This window comes from Lupinus angustifolius, chromosome LG20 (genome assembly GCF_001865875.1).
Source record: "Lupinus angustifolius cultivar Tanjil chromosome LG20, LupAngTanjil_v1.0, whole genome shotgun sequence".
NCBI classification, from domain to species: domain Eukaryota; kingdom Viridiplantae; phylum Streptophyta; class Magnoliopsida; order Fabales; family Fabaceae; genus Lupinus; species Lupinus angustifolius.
Window position 1 is genome coordinate 18240391 of NC_032028.1, and position 26041 is coordinate 18266431.

Genomic DNA, 26041 nt, shown 5'->3' on the forward strand with positions numbered 1-26041 from the left:
CATAATTACCCTTCTAAGTAATGTTTCCATAATTGGTAGCCTGTCATGAAAGAGTCTCAATATGAAAGTGGTGACCTACAGAGGAGCCTTCGAGGTCTAATGGAGATTGAAATTAATGCTTTGAGTGTGTTCCCCTCGGTATGCCTACTTATAAGCTTATTTGATTGAATAAAGACGTGACTTGTCATGAACCAATACCCACTAGTCTGTTGTATATATTTCTGTATTGCGTAATTTTATAGGTCCTGCAAAAGAGAATTGATTAGTTCAAATTCCCAACTAAGAAATTGTCTCCGTCTAATTAGATTACATTCTCATTTCTCATCCAACCATCTTAGGTCACTTATAAGAGTATCCTTATAAACAATGAATGACATATAATTTTTTTTAAGACAAGTTTGATATAATCTCACTCCAAACTCATCAGATATTCTGCTTTCTTAATTATATTACAAAGTACAAACAATGAAGAGATGGAAGTGTTGGTTTTATTTAAATCTTAGTTTTTGATGGTTAAATTTTTTGGATTTTACCTTTTTCCTTGACCACTAATTTTTTCATGGGCCACCCATTAAAAGTAATAGAAAATATACCTAGTACCTACTATTCTCTACTTGGAATTTGGAAGTAAAAGTGAGGTAGACATTTTTGCCCTAACTAACAGCCACTATCAAGTATCAAAGCTAGCGTGCCCTTTTGTGCTGGTTACCATGAAATAAGGAGAAGAATCACACTGTAAAAAGTAATTGAAAGTAATAATTTTTTTATATACATCATTTATTATTCATGTTAATTATTATAAATAATTAGATAAAAATAATAAAAATTAGTGAATATTAATTATAAAAAAAATTATATTATCAATGAATATTAAACTCTTATCCTATAAGTTTAATATGAATATGCTCACAATATAATAATTTTTATAATATTAGTATATTTTATCACGATTGTATTTTTTGATAATTTGTCTATACCATATTAGTTATATCAACTCATGAATAAAATTAATATAAATAATCAGAGATAAAAACTATGGAATTTATATATATATATATATATATATTCATAATATTCAGTGTATATAACATAGATATTAAACTCTTATCATGTCATATTTATTTATAAGAAATATAATATTTATTTATTATCAATATAATTTTTTTATATATTCATTATATTATTTATTATTAATTTAAATTATTTTTATCGGTGAATAACCATTAAAATTGAATAGCGAATATATAAACTTATAGATTCTATTTTATATATTTTTTTTCTCTTTATAAAAAGCTTACAAAGATCTGACATTTTCACTCCAACGCCCCTCACGCCGTCGGAGAAGCTAAAAGCGCGTAAGCACTGGGCCCCACGTCATCCAATGAAGTCTCTGAAAATCGGTGTCGACGTCACGCGCCAGAAACTCGGTGTGGTTGTAAAATTGCCGCCAGTAACAGTGTCCCCAAATAAAGTTATCATTATTATTTTCTTTTCTTTTTTAAATTAAGAGGCTTCCATGTACATATAAAAAATAAATAAAAGATAACGAACAACGTGCGTGGAACAAAGTGAGGGAATTTCTATTCATTTCAGTTTTATTTGTGGAAAGAGTCATAAAACCCTATTTTATCATTCTAATCGACCCAATCTTTTGTTTTTTATTTTCTAACCAGAGAAATGAGAATCTAATCAATAATTGAGTATTAATTTCTTAGTATTGTAGGTGTAAATATACTCGTTCCGACTCAAATATGAGTCAAAATGTAACATTACAAGCAGTTTATAATTGTTCGTTAACATCATTTAATGTTTTTAATTTCTTTTGAAAGACTAAAATGTAATTGTTTAATTTTGAGAACGATATTTGTTAGGAGTGATAATTAAGAATTCTGAAATGAATTAGCTTTTTATAAAAAAATGTGAAAAATACTTTTGTAATGCAAAAAAAAATCTGTGTTGAAATTTTCATAAAATGTATGTCATGTTACTTATTGTAATGATCTTTTAAAACTCAAGAATACATTACAAATAAACTTTGTCAAAAAATAAATGCTTTAGACTTTTCTTCATGATTGAATCTGAAGTTAGCTATCTAATATCAACAACCATTCCAATATTGTTGGTCATTTCTATTTAAAAATTAAATTAACTTGTAATTTTAATTTTTTTAGGTGTAATTTTTAACTTATATTTTTCTGTATCTTTTTTGTGCACTTTATAAATAAAACCTTTCTTCTAGTCACAAGTTACATTCTTCTTGGAACTTAGCTTATGTTATGTTATGTCATTTCTCTCTCTCTAACTAAAACTCTATAGAGAGAGAGAGAGAAGAATTCACATGAATTGAGTTGTGATTGAATGATAAATCTCTCTCACCCTTTTTCCCTTCTCTTTCCATTCTCATTCCCTCTTTCTTTATCTTCTTCCCACCAATTGTTACATTGGAAATCTCTTAAAGACTCAATAATTCTCATTTCATTTGTCCTTTACTGAGTTGTTTCAATATATGTCACCAAATTTATTCACTTTTAATTTAATCTTATTTTTCAATGATGCAAGCAATTTTAGTAAACTAGATTTGTGTTTGATCTTGTGTGTGTTTTGTGTTCAAAGCAATTGTGGGGTTTTCTTAAATTTTTTGTTTTGTGTGTGTTCATTAATTAATTATTATAAAGTTCAGATTTTTAGTGTTTTTATGTGATTGATTAATCATGGGTTGTGCAAGTTCAAAGCAAAAGAGATGCAGCCATTGCCATTCTCACTTTTCCTCTGTACCAAGAAGCAATTCAATGCATGTTCTTCATCCACCACAAAGCAAAGATGATAGTTACCATTTTGTGGCACTCACATCAACCACTTTAGGTTCATTGGATGAGACATCACACCACAACAACTATGGCAACAATGGTTTCATCAAGGTCAGTGATAATGACTGCTTTTTAAGGACACAAAACCATTATGAGAATAAGAATGATTTTAGTGTTGATGTTGCTGAAGAAGCGAAAGCATGGTCTAATATGATTGAGCAAAAGTTACCAAAATCTATTGTTCCAAGGACTCCAATCACAACACCACCTTGTGAGCCTGAGACTATTAACACATGGGAACTCATGGAAGGACTTGAAGATTCAAGCCCTTTAAGATCACCAATAAACTTTAGGAGTTTCTCTTTTGATGTTGATAGAAATAGTAACCATGTTATTGTTGAAGTTGATCCACATAAGTGTAGTTTCATAGAGAATGGATCAAATATCAAGCATGAAGTTTCAGTTTTTGATGATCATGTGGTTTCCTCATTGTTGCAAAAGGCGTTGAAGGAGAAACAAGAGAGCTTGGCTGTTAAGGGGTTCTCGTTTGAGGAAATGAAAATCAATGGTGATGATGGTGTTTGTGTTATGGATTTTAAGGCTGTTAGCCCGTGTCGGAAGGAAAGGGATAAGGATAAGGTAGTGTTGTATTTCACAAGCCTGCGTGGGGTGCGAAAGACTTATGAGGATTGCTGTCATGTGAGGATGATTCTGAAAGGATTGGGAGTGAAGGTCGACGAGAGAGATGTCTCGATGGATTCGGGGTTCAAGGAGGAGCTCAGAGATTTACTTGGTGAGGAATTCGGTAAGGGAGTATTATTGCCGAGGGTGTTTGTTGGGAGAAACTATATTGGTGGAGCAGGGGAAATTCATAAACTGCACGAGGATGGGAAACTCGAGAAGTTGTTTGCTTGTTGCGAAAAGATTGATGACAATGATGCTCTATGTGAAGCCTGTGGGGATATAAGGTTTGTGCCTTGTGAAACTTGCAATGGAAGTTGTAAAATCTACTACGAAGACGACGAAGAAGAAAATGAAGAAGAAGATGGTGAGGTGGGCGAATACGGATTCCAGCGTTGTCCCGATTGCAATGAAAATGGACTAATCCGATGCCCGATATGCTGCTACTAGTTCCCTCTTCCATGGTGACAATTTAATTTAAATATAACAAAGGTACTTGAATCAGTTTTTGATTTGTGTCTTCTTGGTACTTTGTTCATAGTGAGGGTTTTTGTTGTACAGTGAAGTTTTTGGTGTGCTCAATCATATTAGAGAACAGCAAGAGAAAGAGTGAATAACATGTTCTGATCAGTTCATTTTTGCACAATTAGTGCAGTTTAATGCATACTGTATACTTTTCATTTTTCTTTCTCAGAAAACAATGAAGCCTTGTACACAACTTCAGTTCTTGCAAAACTAACAAATGCATAAAGTTTAATAATATCATTGTCTGTTTCCTCATTTAGCCTACGCACCACATATCCGATTCGGCATACCATGTACATGTGTCAGGTTTCTTATAAAAAAGGTCTTGTAATAATAATATAAAAAATGACGAACCAAAGCCGCGTACCATGTAACTATGATAGCATTTACATTATTTCAATTCATAATTTGTTTAATCTCCTTTACACAATTTCAAAACTGTACTATAATCTTTTGAATCTGATTACAATGAGGTCTTGACTCTTGAGGACTTGAATGCTTCCTAGGCCTAGTAGAGTTGAACCTCCATATTGCACTATGGTGCTGGTGTTTCTGAGTTCAATGCAACAACTACCATGTTTGTGAATCTTGTTAGCTATCAAATGTTTGCCTCTCTGCCCTAAGGACTTCACATATATTTTCAGATGATTGTATGCAGTACCTAGGCTGAGCAAGGGTCGGGTTGACACGAGTTAAGGTTTATCCTTACTCGACACTAAATATTGGAGGGTCATTTTTTTGAACCCGGTCTGATCCTAGACTCGAAGCTAACCCGACCCTAAATAGCGATCGGGTCAGCCTTTAAACCTGACGTGACCCTAGACCCGATTAAATATAATGCATACTCAGTTTATATAAAGACTTCTCAATATTATTTATTATTATGAATATGTAGTTTGACATATAAAATGATATATGTATATATATTATTAATTATATAGATATTATGAAAAAATTAAAGAAGAAATGATATTTTAGATCAAAAGGTATCATTACTCTTTACACATTTGAGTAGAAACATGATGAGTGAGTGACCATGGGACGGGTAGGGTCATGTTTGGTCCTTACTCGACCTTAAATATTGACCGGGTATATTTTTTGAACCTGAATTCGGCCCTAGATTCAATCAGACCCGATCCTATTCGAATTCGTCATGATCGGATCATGTCAGGTAAGCAGGTAGGGTCTCACCCCTAACTGTATCATACCACATATTCACTGCTAGTTTGTTACTAATTATGGTTTTCAATCAATTGGTGACTGCAATTGCAGCTGCATCAACCAGATTTTCGTACTATTTTTGTAATTGCGGCAAACACAATGTAACCATGACCGACAACAAAACCACATTATAAAATTATGATTGAAAAACTCAGGATAGTTGATAATAACACATGGTTTTGGTTCAACTTAGGCTTAGAGACCTTGTGACTTTGTCAAATCACGTTTCTTTGGAGTGAAGAATACTGAATAATAATCCGTGACTGTTGTTATAATTTCAACCCAAATAAGACCATTACTCCTGGAACCTACACACAACAGTTCAAAACTCAAAAGCTCACAAGTATTTCTTTTATTGAGTGAAAGCGGTTCAAAAAAGTAGAAGCTTTAATTTAGTTATTTACTAGCTCTATTTAATCTTGATCTTTTATGATTCTTTTACATATCCTCAACAACCATCTACTTCTAATTTATTGCAATTTGAGCCTTCTGAATTGAAGGTTATAAATTGCACTAACCATTGGCATAAGATAAGGATTTATTGTTTTAAACCATGTCTCATACTAATAAAAACATGTGTTAATTAAAAAGTTAATTGTTCATTATTTTTTTTTATGTTTTTGTTTCAATATCATTAATCCGAGACATAATTTGGATACAGTAGGGACAACAGATCCTTCATTACTGAACACAATTATAGTATTATGTCCACAAGTGCAGGAATAGCCGATTTAGCACTTCTCATGAGATTTTATAGATAAATGCAAAATTTATGGCTAACTGATATTCCTTGAGTAAAGATTTTATTCATTTTATGTATAATGAAATATTATATTTGTCATTGAAAATACTCGAAAAAATAAGTATTTGTTTTTCCATTAATGAAGAATGTACTTATTCATATTCGGTTCAGTTATTATATTTCTTCTTCTTGGTGATGGGGCAAAACAGATTGCCAATTTTGACTTTAGGTACTAACACATGATACACTTCTAAAACTTCTAAAGGGGCACCCTGAAAGTTTGAAAATAAATTTTCTACACTATATGATAATTAAATGACGGTGGCTAAGTTGAGACACCTATTTATGTGAAAATGACCTATGGATTCAAAGAATTTAGAATTCCATGTGGTGCCATTTAGAAAAGGATGTAACATTATGAATAATCTAATGATACAAATGATTTATGCCAAAGAAGCTAACTTTTTCTCCACCAACTTATCTCCCTTTTTAATCATGTTCATGTGTTCATGTAGTGAATGGGGCCTATAGGGTACAAGTTCCTTCATTTCTCATCCTATCAAAATCGTAGTATATTTTTTTTTTACACAACATGAACTTGTGCTTATAAGATAATGAGCAAATAAAAATAGATTCTTATTTGATTTTCAATCTAAAATGCATCATGAAGTTGGTTGATTTCTGCAGGCGAAACATTCAAATAAATTAAGTATTATGTTATGCAAAAAAATCAGCATAAATAAATTAAAAATATTTCAAATTGTATAGTAATTTCAAATAAAAATTAAATATTTTTTGCTCTATTAATTTACAATAAAATAATATCCGTATCAACACTATAGGATGAACATCACACATTTTTAACACTAAAAAATTACAATTGCTCTGTAAATTATATAAATATTTTGAGGGTAATATTTATAAATTGTTAGTGTAAAGATTTATACACATACACTACCTCATCACCATTCATTTGCATTTTTATTACGAGTCAATCATGATTAACATGAATAGTGAATGATGTAATGAGAATGTAAAAAACTCTTATACTGTAATCATCTTTTTTCTCAAATATTTTTCTTCATATTTTACATAAAAACTCAACGGTTTTACATCAATTATAAGTTTCTTCTTCAAAAATGCATTGACAGTTAATGCATGACAAAGGTTGTGGAAAATGCCATGGAAAATAAAATGGTGAGCTTTATGTTAAAAAAAGAAAAGAATTAATGTTCTTTTGACATGTTCCTCCAAAGAAAAAGCACATAACCGTGTTGTAGTTATAGCTGTTAAAGTCTGTTTCTAAATTCTAATATATTAGAAAGAAAGTAACAAGTACACGGCTTTGTTAGTCAACATATAGATTGCAATTAACTGGCACGCATGTGTATACAAAAGAGAGCCTATTCTTATATTTATTCATAGTACTTTATTAAATCATTACCCCTACTAAGCATAATATGTCACTTGTACATTAGGAAATAAAATATAATTTGATTTAATTATCCAATAACTAAACTTTCTATCAAATGTCATCTTATCATCGAACATATACTAACAAGTGCAATTGCTAGGAGTTAATGCATCATAATTAATTTTAACAAACACATTTAACGGTGTACATGTTGTTAATTGCTAGGCGGAAATTTGGCTATAAATTCTATAGTGTTCCATATGGTGATAGGGGTGAGTGGGTAGGGTAGGTGAGCAGTAACAAACTCTACCCACTTACTCGATATGGTTCGATCATTAGGGATGTAAGTGGTTCCGGTTTAAACCGCAAAATATAGTTTGGTTTCGTGGTTTAGTTCGGTTATTTTTTTAAGGAACCATTTATGTTCGGCTCGGTTTATGATTTTAGAAATTTAGGAACTGTTGGAACCAAACCAAACTGCATATTAAATAAATAGTTACTATGGAATGATGTTTTATTGTTGTTTAAATTCTTCAACCAATTTTGTGGTTTAAATTATCAATTTTGTGTGATTGTAATGTTATATATGTTACAAATTATTATTATGTTAATATTATATCTGTTATTCCTTACTAAATTGTTTTCCAGAGTCTTGAGGATTTGGAACATATATTCTAACTTTTGTGGTATTGAGTTTGAAACTAACATATATCATATATTGTTATATGTATTACTAATTGTGAATTGTAAGATTATATATGTAACTATTATTATATTTTACTAATTGATATATATATATATATATATATATATATACCATTATGAGTTTCAATTTTTTTCTCATCTATATATGATTCACTATTTTTTCGATAATAATAATAATAGTATTAGTTTTTTTTTCCTTTTATGGACAAACAAAATCTCTTATAATACATTTTGAACTTAAGATGTTTTATAAGAAAATAATTGGAATAACCATGAAATCGAACTGAACCATTCAAGAGCGGTTCAATTAGGTTCGGTTCATATACTTAAATTTGCGGTTAATTGAGCTGAATCGAACCATGTGTTTGTGTTCAGTTCGGTCACTAAAATGCATCAAAAATCGAACTGAACTTTTACACATCTACCGATCATGATCAGATCCGAATATGGTTATGTCTCATTGGATCTAGAGCCGATTCACGTTCAAAAATTAGATTCAACTAATATTTAGGGTCGGGTATGAGATAAGCATGACCTGGCCTGACTCGGCTCATGATCACTCACTCATCATGTTTATATGTCTCTATTCAATTGTATATAGAGTAATGACATCTCTTTAATCGAAAGTATCATTGACTCTATAATTTTTTCATGATATATACATGATTAATACTACATATACATATATCATTTTATATATCAAGTTATATATCCATAATGATAAGTAATATTGATAGGATTTTATCTAAAATAAGTATGCATTATATTTAATTGAGTTGATGGTCGGGTTCGGGTCAAAGACTGACCCGATCAACATTTAGGGGTTAGCTTCAGGTCTAGGAATGAGTCCGAGTTCAAAAAATGACCTAACCAACATTTATAGTTGTGTAAGGGATAAATCTTACTCTGTCCAACCGACACATGCTCACCCATAGTATTCCATATATTAAGTCTTACTTAATTCTAAGTAAATCTAAGAACTTTTTTTTACAAGATGGTTTTATGTTCATTGATTCAACTTGTGTTATGTAGCAAACATTGTCGATTTGCATACATTTAGCAACATTTTTTTGTAACATATGTAAGAATATTTTGATATTAATTATGATATCAATGGAAATAATCTTCATTAATATTGTTTATTAAGCAAACGATTTCATACCAAATATAATGTACATTTAATTTCTGAAATCAATCAATTACCATTAATTTTAATATTGCACATTGATGGTTATGTGACTATTAATTCAAACGTTTTGGGATCCCTAAACTTACTCACACATTCAGAAAATCAGCACCATCTAAGGGTGAGGGAAAGAGCTTAGAAGAACCTTGAAATCACTCTCCGGAGTCGGAGTCCGAAGCTTGCTAGAAAAAGCAATAATGGCAGGAGGTAACTATAACCTTTTTGCTTCAGCTTTTCGTGTTCGTATGGCTTAAAGAACTCTTTTAGATCATTTCTAGTTCTAACATTTTGTACTCAGAGCATCTAACTGATTTACCTTTGTCTTGTTTATAAATTTTATCACTTTAATTTACATTGTTTATAAATTTCTTTTTGGTTCTTCGTTGGGGGACAATGTTTTTTCCATGTGTTACACCAAAATACTAGTATTCTTTTCATGATTGATTATACATGGTCTAATAAATTCACTCCACATGATATTTTATTAAATTTTTGTATATTTAATTAGGATAAAATACCAAATTATATTTCCTAATCAACCCACATGTATTAGGGAACAAAATGTATTTTGATAGTTTTATCATCATTGCGTGAATATAATGGAATTAGAACTTTAGCCTACATGCAAGTTTTATGTATCTATATCATTGGAAACATGATTTATATTGGTAAAACATGATATAGTTATTTTCTTCAAAACAAATTTATTAAGCATGTTGTTCATATTTTTTTATTTGCAGTTAGTCAACCTGTTAGTTTCTCTGACGTGAAAGTTGATGTTCCCAAACTCAGGGGTGATAATTTTAAGGTGTGGAAGGAAGGAGTTCTCCTTCATTTGGGATGGATGAACATTGATTATGCCATAAGAAAGCCGGAACCACCTGTAAACACCAAGGTGTGTACCCTAGATCAAGTAGATCTATATGAAAAGTGGGAGAGATCTAATCGCCTCTGCTTTATGTTCATAAAGACCAAAGTATCTACTAGGATTAAGGGTTCTATCGAGCAGTATGACAATGTTCGTCTCTTAATGAATGCAATAGACGATCAATTTGTCACTTCAGACAAGGCTTTGATAAGTACCTTTATCATGCAATTTTCATCCATGAAGCATACCATTTTGGGATGTGTGTGTGATCATATCATGCGCATGTGGGATATTGCAGCTTAATTGAAGGCCTTGGAAGTTGATATGTCAGAATTTTTTTTGGTTCACTTCATTTTGTGCACTCTGCCCCAATAGTATAGCCCTTTTATGATTTCTTATAACACACATAAGGATAAATGGTGAATTAATAAACTTCTGACCATGTGTGTTCAAGAAGAGGGAAGACTGGCTATGGAAGAGGGTGAGAAAGTGAACCTGACCTTCTTTGAAAGGAAGAAGAAAGGTCGTGTCAAATTTAAAGGCAAGATCTTTGTCAAACCGGACATTAAGAAAGACTCAAAGTGTTTCTTTTGCAAAAAGAAAGCATACATGAAAAAACAATGCTCTAAGTTCAAAAATTGGCTTGACAAGAAAGATATACAACTTTTGTTTATATGTTATGAATGTAATCTAACAAATGTTGGTCATAATACTTTGTGGATTGACTCTAGTTCTACAATCCATGTCTCAAATACCTTGCAGGATATGCAAAACCTTCAGAAGCCAGTGGGAAATGAGAATTTCATACGTCCAGGAGGGAGATGAGTTCACCGTGGAGGCTATTGGTTAATGTGATTTGGTGTTAAGCAATGGCTTTATTTTATATTTGGAAAAGACATTTTACATTCCTAATTTTTTGAGGAATTTAATTTCAGTTTCAAGACTTGTGTCTTATGGTATGGATTTTACTTTTGGATAATGGTTTTACACTATTTAATAAATCCGAAGTTAGTGGTCATGATACATTGTCTTATGGTCTTTATTTAATTACATTACAAAATAACATTGCTTATAACTCCATGAATGTTATTGTTGGATCAAAACATTGTATTATGAATGAAAGTTTCTCTTTATAGTGGCACCAGAGATTGGAACATATCTCCGTTTTGAGAATAAAAAGGTTAGCCAATGAAGGAATACTTATTGCTCTTGATTTTTCTGATTTTGAGACTTGTGGATTGCATTAAGGGAAATAAAACCAATAAGTCTCAAAAGGGTGCAAAGAGGAGTATTGATTTGTTGGAAATCATACATACATATATTTGTTATCCTGATATGGATGCAAGTAATCCAAAATGTTTTATCACCTTCATAGATGATTTCTCACGATTTATGTAACTCCATTTACTTCGTTCTAAAGACGAAGCTTTAGACTCCTTTAATGTTTTCAAGGTTGAAGTAGAGAAACAATATGGTAAACAAATTAAAATAGTGAGATCAAATAGAGGTGATGAGTATTATGGAAGATACACTAAGAATGGACAAGTACCTAGTCCATTTGTGAAGTTTCTTCAAGAACATGGGATTGTTTCCCAATACACTATGCTTGGTAATTCAGACCATAATGGTGTACCAGAAAGAAGAAACCAAACTTTAATGGACATGGTGAGAAGTATGATGAATAACAAAAACTTCCTCAATTATTATAGACTGAAGCACTAAAGACATGTGTGTATATATTGAACCGAGTTCCATTCAAGGCTCTTTTAAAGACCCCTTTTGTGGTATTCAAAAGACAGAAACCCAATTTGCGACATATACGCGTTTGGGGATGCCCGACTGAGGTTATAATCTATAGTTCATAATAATAAAAAATAGATCTTAAGAGTATTAGTGGGTATTTCATTGGATATGCCAAAAATTCCAAGGGATATAGATTATATTTTCCGTCTCATAATACCAGGATCGTGGAATCAAGAAATGCAAAATTTATCGAGGATGACTTGATTAGTGGGAGTGACTAGCTGCATGACTCAATCTCTGTGTTGGATTACAATGAAACTCAACCTTCTAGTTCAAGTGATAGACTGATTGTTATAGATACACCTCAAATTCAAACGTATGTAAGACAACCGGTTATTGAAGTTCCACATATAAATGATATTGATCCTTTAGATCAAGTTGTTAATCAAAACAATGTTAAACAACCAATTGAACAATTGGTTGAACAACAAGTTCCTCAAGAAAACGATGTAACATTAAGAAGATCTACTTGAGTGAGGATACCAACAATTCCTAGTATTTATGATGTATACTTGTAAGAAATGGAATGCACCGTTGGATCTGAGAATGATCCTGAAACGTTTTCACAAGCTGTAAGTTCTAAAGAATCTAACTTATTACACAAGGCCATGATTGAAGAGATGAACTCTATGACAATTAATAAAGTCTGAGATCTCGTCGAGTTGTCTGATGGTTTAAAAGCCATTGGGTGTAAATGGGTTTTTAAAACAAAGAAAGACTTACAAGGCAACATCGAGAGACATAAAGCAAGACTTGTAGCCACAGGGTTTAGTCAAAGAGAAGGAATCAATTACATAGACACATTTTCTCCTGTATCAAAGAAAAAATCTCTCTACACGATTACGGCATTAGTAGCTCACTTTGATTTTGAGCTACATCAAATGGATATGAAAACGACATTCGCTAACAAAGATATAGAGGAGAAGGTTTATATGAAACAACTTGAAGGATTCTCCTTTAGAGATGGTTAGAATTTAGTATGCAAACTCTATAAATCAATTTACGGTTTGAAACAAGCCCTCGCCAATAGTATTTAAAGTTCCATGATATCGTCACATCATTCGGTTTTGAAGAGAACGTCATGGATCAATGTATATACCAAAATATTAGTTGGAGTAAGGTATGTTTCCTTGTTTTATATGTGGACAATATTTTGTTAGTGTAAATACCCAATTTTGATCGGGGGTAATTTAATCAATAAAAAAATAATTTTTGAAGTAAAGATAAGGCAGGAAAATTTTGAAAAGAAGTTGGGCCCCTTTGGCCCAACCAGATTAGGGTTTCCAACCCTAATCCCACCCCCTTATATAAGCCTAACTTAGCAACTAAGTGAAACCTAATCTGAAAATTGAAAAGGAAGCACAAACCTTGTTTTAAAAAAGAAGATAGAAAGGAGATGAAAGGAGAAATATGAGCACTAACAAGCAAAAGAGTTCTCACCCAAATATTCACTACCTTCAAGCTCTCTTCTAGGTTCATTCACTTTTCTTCTTCTTCTTCATTGTAATGTATTTATTAGTTTTACCATTGAATGTGTTACTTTTTACATTTAATTTATTTTTCCAGCTATTATTTTTTGAAGCGGGGCTGCTTGACGGTGTTGGCTCAGCCTTAAGCCATCGTTGCAGCCCACTGTGGTAATGGGGAAGGACTGGACAGCAGCCATGGAGGGCTGTCTATCCCTAGCCGCGCCCAAAGGGGCTGGATCGCCCTGTCCAGCGGTCGTCCTTACAGCTGGCTGCACCGTCGCCGCCCTGGATGGGCGGCGGTGCACCACCGCGGCCGGCGGCCAAGTTACCGCAGTCGCTGCCCCTTCCGGCCACCAACCACCTATGTTGTCTCCATAACAATACAAACCCTAAACCCCAATTTAATTTTACCCTAACCCTAATCCCCAAATTGATTTTAAAACTTAATCCCCAAGTTGATCTTAAAACCTAATACCCAAATTGATTTTAAAACCTAATCCCAAATTAATTTTACCCTAACCCTAACCCTCAAATTTATTTGTAACCCTAACCCTCCCTAATTCCTTTTATTATTTACCCAATTTATATTCCTTTAATTTAATTGAATTCTGTTTTTTTAATCTTTATTTCTTTTATTATTATTATATTTTAATTTTATTTAATTATTTACTGTTTGCAATTTCGTTTTATTTATTCATTTTGTTTATTTAGTAGTATAGATATATTTATATATGTATGAATGTAAATAAACAAAAATATTTTTAAAATAATATGAAGTAGTTTAACTATAGGTCTTGTGTCTTGTCGCGCTACTTCATGTCGTCTATAATGAGGTAAAGTAACCTCACTATATGCCTTGTGTCTCGTCGTGTTACCTTATCTTCTAAAATAAATTTTCAAATAAGTTTAAATGTGACGTGTAAAATGCAATAAATAAAAAATATTTTTAAAATAATATGAAGTAATTCCACTATAGGTTGAGTGTCTTGTCGCGTTACTTCATGTTATTTAAAATGAGGTAAAGTAACCTCACTATAAGCCTTGTGCCTTATCGTGTTACTTTATCTTCTAAAATAAATTTTCAAATAAGTTTAAAGGTGACGTGTACAATGCAATAAAGAAAAAACATTTTTAAAAAGTAATGTCAAATAGTTCCAATATATGTCGAGTTCCTTGTCGCACTACTTCATGTCGCCTAAAATGAGGTAAGATAACCCCACTATAGACCTTGTGTCTTGTTGTGTTACCTTATCTTGTAAAAAAAAATCTTCAAACAATTTTAAAAGTAACATAAAGTAGTTCCACTATAGGCTGATGGCCTTGTCGAGCTACTTTATATCGTCTAAGGCAAGGTGAGGTGGCTTCACTATGTGACTAGTACCTTGTCGCACCACCTTGCCTTTTTAATTTTTATATGAATAAAATAAAAATAAAAATATATCGACTAATGAACTATTTTCTGAAAGAACTATGTAGCCTAGATTTCTCTATTGCAGTTAGAGATACATATGAGGAGATATTATTAATATTTTGAGTGAATATTCACTTTATTAATCTAGGTACCATTTTTTTAAACGGACGGTATGAGGTGCCTAACACATTCCCCATCTGTAACCAACTCCCGAACAAATTTTTATATGTGAGTGAATCAATCTTATTCTCAAAAATTGGTTTTTCATGTTTTCTCTTTAAAAAAAACCTCGATGAAGACTCCATTACTTTTATTTGCACATCTATCGTCGCACCCACGAAGATAGGGTAGCGACAATTAACAAATAATGATAATGAAATGCTATATGAGGTGAAACAATTCCTTTGAAATGAAAGATATGGGTGAGGCATCTTATGTCATTGCCATTAAGATCCATAGGAAAAGATCACGAGACATTTTAGGTTTATCCCAAGAGACCTATATCAACAAAATTCTAGAGATATTTCATATGAAAGATTGTTCACCGAGTGTAGCACCTATTGTGAAGGGTGACAAATTCAGTTGGGATCAATGTCTAAAGAATGACCTTGAACAAGATCGAATGAAGGATATTCCATATGCTTCAGCTGTAGGAAGCCTTATGTATACTCGGGTTTGTACCAGACCTAACATTGCATATGTTGTTGGAGTATTATGTAGATATCAGAGTAACTCAGGTCTTGACCATTTGAAAGCTGCAAAGAAGGTTTTGAGATACCTTCAAGGAACACAGAACTACATGCTTATGTTCAGATGGAGTGGTGAATTGGAGGAGGTTGGCTACTCTAATGCTGACTTTGATGGTTGTATGGATTCAAGAAAATCCACTTCAGGATATGTTTTTATGCTAGCTAATGGAGCCGTGTCTTGAAGCAACTTCAAGCATACATTGATTGCTACTTCCACAATGCAGGTTGAGTTTGTATCGTGTTCTGAAGCTACATCTAATGATGTTTGGTTGAACAGATTCATATATGAGCTTAGAGTTGTTGACTCTATTTCTAGGCCACTAAAGTTTTACTATGACAATTCAGCATATGTTTTCATGGCTAAGAATAAAAAAAGTGAAAGTCAAAGTAAGCACATTGACATTAAGTATCTAGCCATAACAGAACGTGTTAAGGATGGTAAAGTGGCCATCCAACACATTAGCACTACTTTGATGATTGCAGATCCTTTAACTAAAGGCATGTTACCAAAAAAATTCAAGGTTCATGTAGAAAACATGGGACTTGGTTCTATGATGTAATTGTTGTTGTATGAGTATATTATTTTTCAATAAACTCTCATTCACTTAGATATTTTCTCATATAGTTGAGCACTTTCATTTTAGTTTATTGAGAAATATAGTTTGCATTGACCCATAATAAACATATGGTTTATTCACTAAAGAATAAAGACAATTAGTACAGACTTAATATGTTGTAACACATGGAAGATAATACTCACTCATAGAGAACTTATCGTCATGATTCATACATTTTGTTTCTGTTATGTTGAATGCTTCGTTATATGGACTAAGTGGGAGAATGTAAGAATATTTCCATATTAATTATGATATCAATGAAAATAATCTTCATTATTTCCATATTAATTATGATATTAATGAAAATAATCTCCATTAATAAGGTTCATTAAGTAAACGGTTTCAGATCAAATATAACATACATTTAATTGCCGGAAATAATCAATTACCATTAATTGTAATATTATTCATTGATGGTTATGTGGCTATCAATTCAAACGTTTTGTGGTCCTTAAGCTTACTCACACATTTAGAAAATCAACACCATCTAAGGGTGAGAACTAAGGGTGGCAATATGGGCCTGCCTGCCCTGGCTCTGCCCGTACCGTCTTTGACGCGCCAAAATATGGCTCGGCCTGACCCTTATTGCTAAAAGGTCTCAAAATACTAGCCCAACCCATATTTGGCAAGGCTGGTAGGCCGGCGGGTTGGTCCGTTATTTTTTCAAAACATACATTTATAACCAACTCAATCACAATTTTAGAAATAAATAATCATCACGCCTCGTAAATATCTTTTAAAACAAAAAATCACAAATCAAAATTCACAATCTCACAATAACATAATCCATCTTATTTTAAAATTTGTAATTTCTAAATAAAAAGCTAGCATAGTCTTCAACTTTTACACTCCTAGTTCATAATAAAGCCTCTAATTCCTAAGTTTTAAACATATCACTACCAATGTCTTCCAAAAACTTTTCTTCTTCATCGTCTACATTATCATTAGAGCAAATAAATGATAATTACATTATTGATCATGGGTTCATGAAATTTTCATAGGCACATTCTTGTTGATAAAATTTAATGTATTTAAATGATAATTACATTCTTGATCATTGGTTTCATAAAAAAATGAAAATGATTAGAACAAATAATTTGATCTTGGGTTGCCATGAAGAGGTACCACTAAGGGTGGCAATATGAGTCAGCCCGCCCTAGCCAGCCAAAATATGGGTTGGTCCGACCAGACCCTTATTGATAAAAAAGGCTCAAATCCCCAACCCGACCTGCTAAAAATGGCAGGCCAAACGGGCTGGCCCGTTGGACCAAACTCAAATTGTCATCCCTAGTGAGAGTAAGAGCTTAGAAGAGCCTTGGAATCACTCTTCAGAGTCTTAGTCCGAAGCTTGCTAGAAAACGCAACACTGGCGATAGGTAACTCTATCATTTTTGCTTCCATTTTTCGTGTTCGTATGGTTTAGAACTCTTTTAAATCGTGTCTAATTCTAACAATATAAGCTATTGATTTTATTGAATATTATGCACCAAACACATATCCCCACTTTCACTAAAACATAAAATGCTTTGACACTCATCACCTTCACCCTCCCCCTCACTTTAATACAGCAAACCTCACTCAATCTGCAGTGTCGTCACACAAAATTCAAAAGTTATATCCTTTTTCCTAGAGTTCATTACTACTCCAACACTATCGTATATAGTCATTTTACTACACTTTTTCAATAAAACAATGTTATATTTAAGGATTCTATAATGCTTTCTTGAAAAAGTGTTATTAAGTTCCCCATTTGAAGTGAAGTAAGTTTAATCTTCTACTATATTCATATAGACAACATTTGTAAGCATTGTTGAATTGTTATTTTAAGCATCAATAGAAAATTTGGCATAATAAGCCTATTAAAAATTTCGAATTGGTTTTGCTAATTACTATTATATATTTTAATGGGCTTATTAATGTAAATCTTATAGTTACTAATTCGTTTTATAGTATTATTACTTTAGTGATTACTGAAAAATTCCTTTAATTATAGCAACTAATTTATATTTAACTCAAATAAGGAAATAAAATTGAATTTAGAACGATTGAGAAATTAACAAGAATAATTATGAAAGTATTAAAAATGATTGAAATCTAATTTGGGGAGAGTTCTCAAGATAAGGGTTACCGCCGTTACACTCGCAAATCCTTGTTTTGCTCCTTTTTATGAGCTTTAAGTTGTAAGGATGAATTGCTCTTTGATATATGTCATTATCTCTCGAGGTCAAACACGTGTACTCAATTGAAGTTGCACCTACTCTCGTGGTACGGTTATCAATCAAATCCTTTACTTGGATCTTTCTATCCAATCGCTTCGTATCAACCCAAGGTGAATTCTAGAAACCCCCGAGAATCCGTAGACTGCTATCGTGAATTAGGATTCTAGTTTGAATAGCTGAATGGTCATATAGTTGGGTTCACCCCTCGGTCCTTCCCCAATGTATACAAGAGGTGTAATTTGTTGGTCAAACAATTCACACAAATATAACTCAGTGTAATGATTCAAATCACAACACTCAATGAAATAGAAGTAAGAACAAATGTTTATTGAATGTAAAAATGAATAGCCCCAATCGAGACACAAAGGGAATTACTCACTCATATTAGAGAAGAGAATACCAAATTCTAAATTAGAGAACTGTAATGTAGTGTATAAAGTGTAAAGTGTTTTTATCCTTGAGGGAGAACCTTTAGTTATCCTAATTACAAAATATTGGGCTAAGCCCAATAAAACAAATCTAAAAAATAGGAATATAATATAACATCTATGTCTTCTTTTGGCCATTCAATTGGGCTTCCCATAATCTCAACACTGAATTCCATATTCTTGCACTCAATTTCTACTCTTTTTGGCTTTAATCCATCCAAACTACACAACATAACCAAAAACACCCGCTCAACCCGAACAAAGAGAAATAAAAGCTAAAAACAATCATAAAGTCCTAATTATGTCCTAAAATGCAAGTTAAATACAATGCAAATGTAGCATAATTTCACACTCATTAAATCCCCTCAAGCTTATCTCTTTTTTTTCCTCAAGCAAATATTATGTCTAACTTTCACAATCATTTATGAATGATGATATAGAAACCATGACCCAAAATAGCAAGCAATATCATGTTAGTTTTGAAACAATCCAAACATCACGACAAGATAATCATAAACAAATTTAATTTAAGCTACATCTTTGAGTCATAACAAATGCATGAATTAGGATCACTATTCTCTCATCACTCTCATGTGTTTAAATGTCATAGTGTTTCGCTCATTGTATTGGCTTGATTATAGACCAAATGACCATAGGCTTGATTATAGACCATAGGCTTGATTATAGACCAAATGACCACTAATTGTATTTGAATGCATTCAAAAACTAAGAGGTCTTTAATTGGTTGTAATGGGGCCAAGGTGAATGATTTAAGGTGAGATTGCCAAAGAAATGATAATTTAAAAGACTTACCAGTGTTTCCAAAAATACTTAAACTTTTTAAGCATCTAATTGAAGCATTGAGATTCTCTTAATAGGCATTACTTTATCATATGATCTTTTTTCAATCAACCTTTCTCCTTACAACACATTTTTTTAGTCCCTTCTCTTTTAGTATAATTTGTATTTCTTCTTCTTCTTCTTCTTTTTTCTTTCTTTTTTTCTTTTTTTGTTGTTGAGATTTTCTAAAAGAGAAGGAATGAAATTTATTTATTTATTTTATTTTTCACCTTTTATGGATTCTTTCATCATACATGACATTTTCACCTTTCTCATTGCTTCAACCAAATATCATAAATTACCCCAAACTCTCATTTGAGTAACTATGAAAAATCATTAAAGTTCAGGCTCAAAAGTGGGCAACTAATGAGTTTTCAATTTTTATAGCAAGCGATTGAAGGTCAAAAGAAAAAGTCCTACTTTCCTCTATTATTTTAATGCAAAGAAAGAGACTTCAATCTTGAAACAGTCACAAATCAAGTTCTTGAATATACAATCATAGAAAATTATGCATTCATGAAAGAAAAAAGGGTTTAATGTAATTGTCAATTCAAATCAGAACCCTTATTGTGTTTGGGCCAAGTTTCTCATATTTGGTACATTCAACAGAAGTTATGAAACAAAGACCTTTATTTAACCAAATTTAAATCACAATTTTCAAATCTAATGTCTTTCATATTCTTATTCTATCAATAATTTTTTCTTCAATGGAGGTCACAGATCAACAATCATCATTCATGCATACTTTTTCATTTAAAGCAGATAGAAAACATATAGAACAAAGCAGTGGATAGATGATATATGAACATATGATAATGCATGATAATATGAATATTCAACCTAAAAATTTAAAATCAATATGGTATACATGACATGAATGAACTATCTAAATACAAAACTCCCTCACGCTTAGAAATTTACATTGTCCTCAATGTAAAAACCTAAACAATAAGAGAAAGAAAAATAAATCTCACGGGTTAGAAAGGAAGTGTTCTTAACTCTTGTGTCAATTATAAGTGGTTGACTTTATTGTGTAGTGGAAGTACTTGCAAAAGAAGAGAAAAAGGTCTCAAATGACCCATATGTCCTAGATGGACTAGGTACAAAAATCATATTTGAATAGGCATTGTCATGTTAGCACTTTTCGATGTATTTTTTTATTTTTTATTTTATTTTTATTTTTTAGAGTTTATGACTTTTTGTGGCCGATACTATATACATCTCCTTACAAAGGCTCCAAACTCAGGGAGACACTAAAGTCGATACTAAAACACTAAAATTAATGAATTAAAAAAATGTACCTCTAGCGTGGGTTGCCTCTTACGAAGCGCTCGTTTAACGTCATTAGCTTGACGGTTGATCCTTGTAGCTCATGTAGGATCCAAGAGGGCAATGTCTGTTTGTTTCTCCAATCGCTCATCTGCTAGATAATGCTTCAAACGTTGACCATTTACCTTGAAGTTTCCCTTTTCCTCATTCCATATCTCAATCGTTCCATAAGGATAGACCTTGGTGACTCTGGACAGACCTGACCATCTAGACTTTAGCTTCCCTGAAAAGATTCTCAATCTGGAGTTGAATAAGAGAACTAGTTCCCCTACTCGGAATTCTCTGCGGAGTATATGTTTGTCATGCCATATTTTTGTTATTTCTTTGTAAGTGCCAACATTCTCATAAGCATCCAACCGCAGTTCTTCCAACTCTTGCAGTTGGAATTTTCTCTTTCCTCCAACAACTTTCAGATCAAAGTTTAGCAATTTGAATGCCCAATATACCTTATGCTCTAGTTTCATTGGAAGATGGCAGGGCTTACCATATATCAATCTGAATGGTGACATACCAATAGGTGTTTTATATGCAGTACGATAAGCCCATAAAGCATCATCAAGCTTTGATGACCAATTTTTCCTGCTCCTAGACATTGTCTTCTCCAATATGCTCTTAATCTTACGATTTGATACATCCACTTGACCACTTGTTTGAGGGTGGTAAGGGGTACAAACTCAATGAGAAGCACCATACTTCTTCAAGAGGTTTTCAAAATGTCTTTAAATGAAGTGTGAGCCTCCATCACAAATAACCAGTCTCAGGACCCCAAACCTTAGAAATATGATATTGATAAACCGTTTCATGACCGGTTTAGCATCATTGTGTGGAGATGAAATTGCCTCCACCACTTAGAAATATAATCGACTGCCACAGGATATTGCTTTTTTACTGTTTGAAGTAGGAAAATGTCTCATATAGTCAACTCCCCATACATCAAATATCTCCACCTCAAGGATGAGGTTCATTGGCATTTCATGCCATTTTGATATGTTCCCTATCCTTTGGCAAGAATCACATGCGAGAACAAAACTCATTGCATATCTGAATATGTGTGGCCAAAAGAAACCAGATTGGAATACCTTTGCTATTGTTTTTGAAGTACTGGCATGGCCTCCATAAGAGGCAGAGTGGCAACAACTCAAGATCTTTGACACTTCTTCTTCTATAACACATCTTCTGTAAATACCATCAACACAGACTCGGTAGTGGTAAAGATCATCTCAAATACACTTCTTCAGATCTGAGAAGAATTTCTTTTTATGTTGCGGTGTCATTTCAGGTGGAAGAATCTTGCTGACCAAATAGTTTACAAAGTCAGCATACCAAGGTGCCTCTACAATGTCAAGGTGAAGGATTTTCTCATTAGGAAAGGAATCATCAATAGGTATGTCTTCCTCCCCTCCACTTGGATGTTCAAGCCGAGATAAGTGATCTACAACTGGATTATCTGTCTCATTCCTGTCAACAATCTCAAGATCAAATTCTTGCAAAAAGAGAATCCATCGGAGGAGATGTGGTTTAGCTTATTTCTTACTCATCAAGTATCTCAGGGTTGGATGATCAGTATGGATTATAACTTTAGAACCTTATGAGAACCTCTTCAGGAGATCCTTTTTGAAACAATCTATCTTGTTTGGTGTAATGAACCCACAGTTTTAGTGGTTTTTTTTGAAGATGTAATTTAGGCCGAAAGGAAATACTTTAGGATAAACGAAGATGGTAAAGGAATGAAGGTGAATGGCGCCACAACAATGATATTGATAAGTCGGGTGATATTCGCCACAAGAACGTGGTTCTTGATAAGAATTTCTAATCTTGGTTCAGCCAAGAAGTTAGGAAAAGATGACACTCTCACACAAAGGAAGAATCCTTAATTTTTACTCAAAATCAAACTTTTTCTTATTCACCCATCCGAGGTTACGTTTATAGGACATAATCCATGGTTGGTCACATTGTTCCAACCGAAATATCCAAAGTATATTTCCTTATGGGAACTCCTAAAAGATTCAAATTACAAATAAATGAAAAACTTTGAATTCTATGAAAATCCTTAATTGATTTGTAAGGAACCAAGCATTTAGCCTAGGATTCCCTATTTCTTTTATGAAGAATTCGGCCACCCTTGAAGTTGTGGTCCACACGAGTTTAATGGAGGTCTTGAGTTCCATGCAAAGCTTTAACCAAGTGCAGAATTCGGTTACCCTTAAATGCTTTGGTCTTCATGAGTTAATGTGTGTTTTGAATGCATTGCACGAAAAACATCTTCTTGAGTTAATCATGCTTGACTTGATTAATGGTCTTGCACGAAAACTTCAAAGAATAATCACTCTTGAAGTGATTTAATTGTCGACACAAATAATCTTCATGAATTTAATCTCTTGCACGAAAACATTTCAAGAATTAATCATGTTTGACTAGAAGTTAAGTCTTGCACGAATTACTCCATACAATTAACCATATTTGACTTGACTTGCACGAAATGCCCAAGCTGTCTTTAATGGTGTTGACTTTATTTAATGCTCTTCAAAGACTTCATTTATTCTGAAATTCAAATAGCAAAAGACAAATTAAATGCTTCATGAACCATCTTAGGACATAATAAGTATGTCCTAGTCATGCTTAGAACATGGACGTGCCCACTAAAAAGGTTGGGAATTATTTTCCCTACTTTGCCCTTGTCATGGGACCACCAATGCCTCTTAGTTCATCATTATCCAATTTTGGCTCATTTGGGTTCACATCAGAACCTACTAGGTAGGACCTAAATTTTTCAAAGGCAAACACAACAGGTAGTAGCTCTTTCTATACGGTGGCATAGTTGGCTTGAGCTCCATCAAGTATTTTGCTTGCATAATAGATTGCATGCATCTTCTTGTCCTTATTTTGGCCCAACACTACTCCCATGACATAGTCACTAACATCACACATCACTGCAAAGGGAAGATTCTACTCCACTGATTGCAATGTTGGTGCAGTGACCAATGCCTCATTCAACATGCAAAACAATTCTAGACAAACAACACCAAAATCAAATGCAGTATTTTTCATTAAAAGGTTAGAAAAGAGTTTCGCAATTTTTGAAAAATCTTTTATGAATCTGCGCTAAAATCCTGCATGGCCTTAGAGACTCATAACATCTTTTATGTTAATTGGTGGTGACATATTTTCTATTTACTACAATTTTTTGCCCTGTTCACTTCTATCCTTTTTCCTAAAATTAAATGCCCCAAAGCAATACCCTCGCACACCATTAAGTGACATTTTACCCAATTTAATACAAGATTCACTTCCTCATATCTCTGCAATATTTTTGTCAAATTTGTTAAACAATCATCAAATGAAAGTCCATAAACATAAGAATCATTCATAAAAACTTCCATTATGTTTTCTATAAAATCAGAAAATATTGCAGTCATGCATCTTTCAAAAGTGGTTGGGGCATTACATTGCCGAAAAGACATTCTCCTATAGGAAAAGGTGTCATAAGGACATGCGAAAGTAGTTTTCTGTTGGTCTTCATGGTGAATGGGGATTTGATGAAATCTTGAGTACCCATCTAAATAGCAGAAATATTCATGTGTAGCAAGCCTTTGAAGTATTTGATCAATGATTGGGAGAGGGAAGTGATCTTTCCTAGTAGTTGTGTTTAATCTTATATAATCAATGCATATTCTCCAACCTGTGACTGTTCTAGTTGGTATTAATTCATTTTTCTCATTTTTCGCAATAGTCAATCCTCCCTTTTTAGGAATCACATGAACTGGGCTCACCTATTCACTATCAGATATAGGATATATTACCCGAACATCTAAAAGTTTCAGCACTTCTTTCTTAACCACTTCTTTCATATTAGGATTTAGTCTCCTTTGATTTTCAATTGAAGTTTTATGGTTAGGTTCCATGAAAATTCTATGCATGCAAAAATAAGGGTTTATGCCATTTATATCATCTAATGTGTATCTTATTACCTTCCTATGCATTTTCAGGACCCTTAGCAATTTTTCAGTTTCCAATTTATTTAATTTAGCATTAACAACAAATGGATAAGATGAATTAGGTCCAAGAAATTCGTACCTGAGGGGAGTGTTTTTAATTAAATTTTAGGTGTTTTCCCTTCCTCTCAATCTTCAGATTTGGGCATTACCTTCAAGGTCTCATCTTGCGAGTTATGAGGAAATGTTGGACTTGCATTCAGAAATTCAATAACCTTAGCCACTTCCTTATCAATCTCCGAAGTGTCAACATCTACTATGCATCTCTCTAAGGAATCCTTAGATTGCACTCTTTTATTCTTTACATCAATTATAGCACTAGCAGTAGCCAAAAAGGGTCTACCTAGTATAATTGGGATTTGTGAATTCTCTTCCATCTCTAGTATTACAAAATCTGCTAGAATGAAAAATTTCTCAACTTTGATAGTAACATCCTCTAAGATGCCTATAGAGAATTTAACTGACTTATCCGCTAATTGAAGTGATATAGTAGTAGGTTTTAGTTCACCCACTTCCAATTTTTTGCACACGAATAAAGGCATGAGACTCACACTTCCCCCAAATCACATAAGGCATGATCAAAACTAGTATTTTCAATTAAACATGGGATAGAAAAACTACCAGGATCTTTTAATTTAGGAGGTAATTTATTTTGAATTAAAGGACTAAACTCCTCAATTAAAGCAATTGTTTCATAATCCTCTGTCTTCTTTTTTAGATAAAATATCCTTAAGAAATTTTGTGTATGCATGCATCTCCTACAATGTCTCAATGAAGGGTAAGTTGATATATAATTTCTTAAGAATATCCAAAAAAATTCCAAATATCTTTTCTAATTTTGCCTTTCCTAATCTTTGGGGAAGAGGAACTGGTGGTACATATGGTGGTGAAGCTACATACTTAGACACCTTCTTCAAAATTTTGCTCCCCTTCAAGGACTTGTGTCTCAGTATGTTCCTCTTCCACTTGTGTCTTTTTCCTAATTTGAGGAATATTAGTTAGCTCTTTTCCACTCCTTAATTTGGCAGCTTTAGA

The 26041-nt window shown here is 32.8% G+C and overlaps 5 protein-coding genes across 5 annotated transcripts; 3 read left to right on the forward strand and 2 right to left on the reverse strand.

Annotated features, from left to right (window-relative positions):
* On the forward strand, positions 2260 to 4251 carry LOC109336701 (uncharacterized protein At5g39865-like). Its single transcript, XM_019573456.1, has one exon. The coding sequence runs from the start codon at positions 2712 to 2714 to the stop codon at positions 3936 to 3938; it is 1227 nt and encodes a 408-aa protein (XP_019429001.1). The 5' UTR covers positions 2260 to 2711; the 3' UTR covers positions 3939 to 4251.
* Positions 9479 to 10452, forward strand: LOC109335521. Its single transcript, XM_019571655.1, has 2 exons — positions 9479 to 9488; positions 10022 to 10452. The coding sequence occupies exons 1-2, from the start codon at positions 9479 to 9481 to the stop codon at positions 10450 to 10452; spliced, it is 441 nt and encodes a 146-aa protein (XP_019427200.1).
* Positions 12474 to 13799, forward strand: LOC109335522. The gene is made up of 3 exons (XM_019571656.1): positions 12474 to 12524; positions 12666 to 12878; positions 13581 to 13799. The coding sequence occupies exons 1-3, from the start codon at positions 12474 to 12476 to the stop codon at positions 13797 to 13799; spliced, it is 483 nt and encodes a 160-aa protein (XP_019427201.1).
* LOC109335523 lies at positions 21056 to 21607 on the reverse strand. The gene has a single exon (XM_019571657.1). The coding sequence runs from the start codon at positions 21605 to 21607 to the stop codon at positions 21056 to 21058; it is 552 nt and encodes a 183-aa protein (XP_019427202.1).
* LOC109335524 lies at positions 25135 to 25548 on the reverse strand. The gene has a single exon (XM_019571658.1). The coding sequence runs from the start codon at positions 25546 to 25548 to the stop codon at positions 25135 to 25137; it is 414 nt and encodes a 137-aa protein (XP_019427203.1).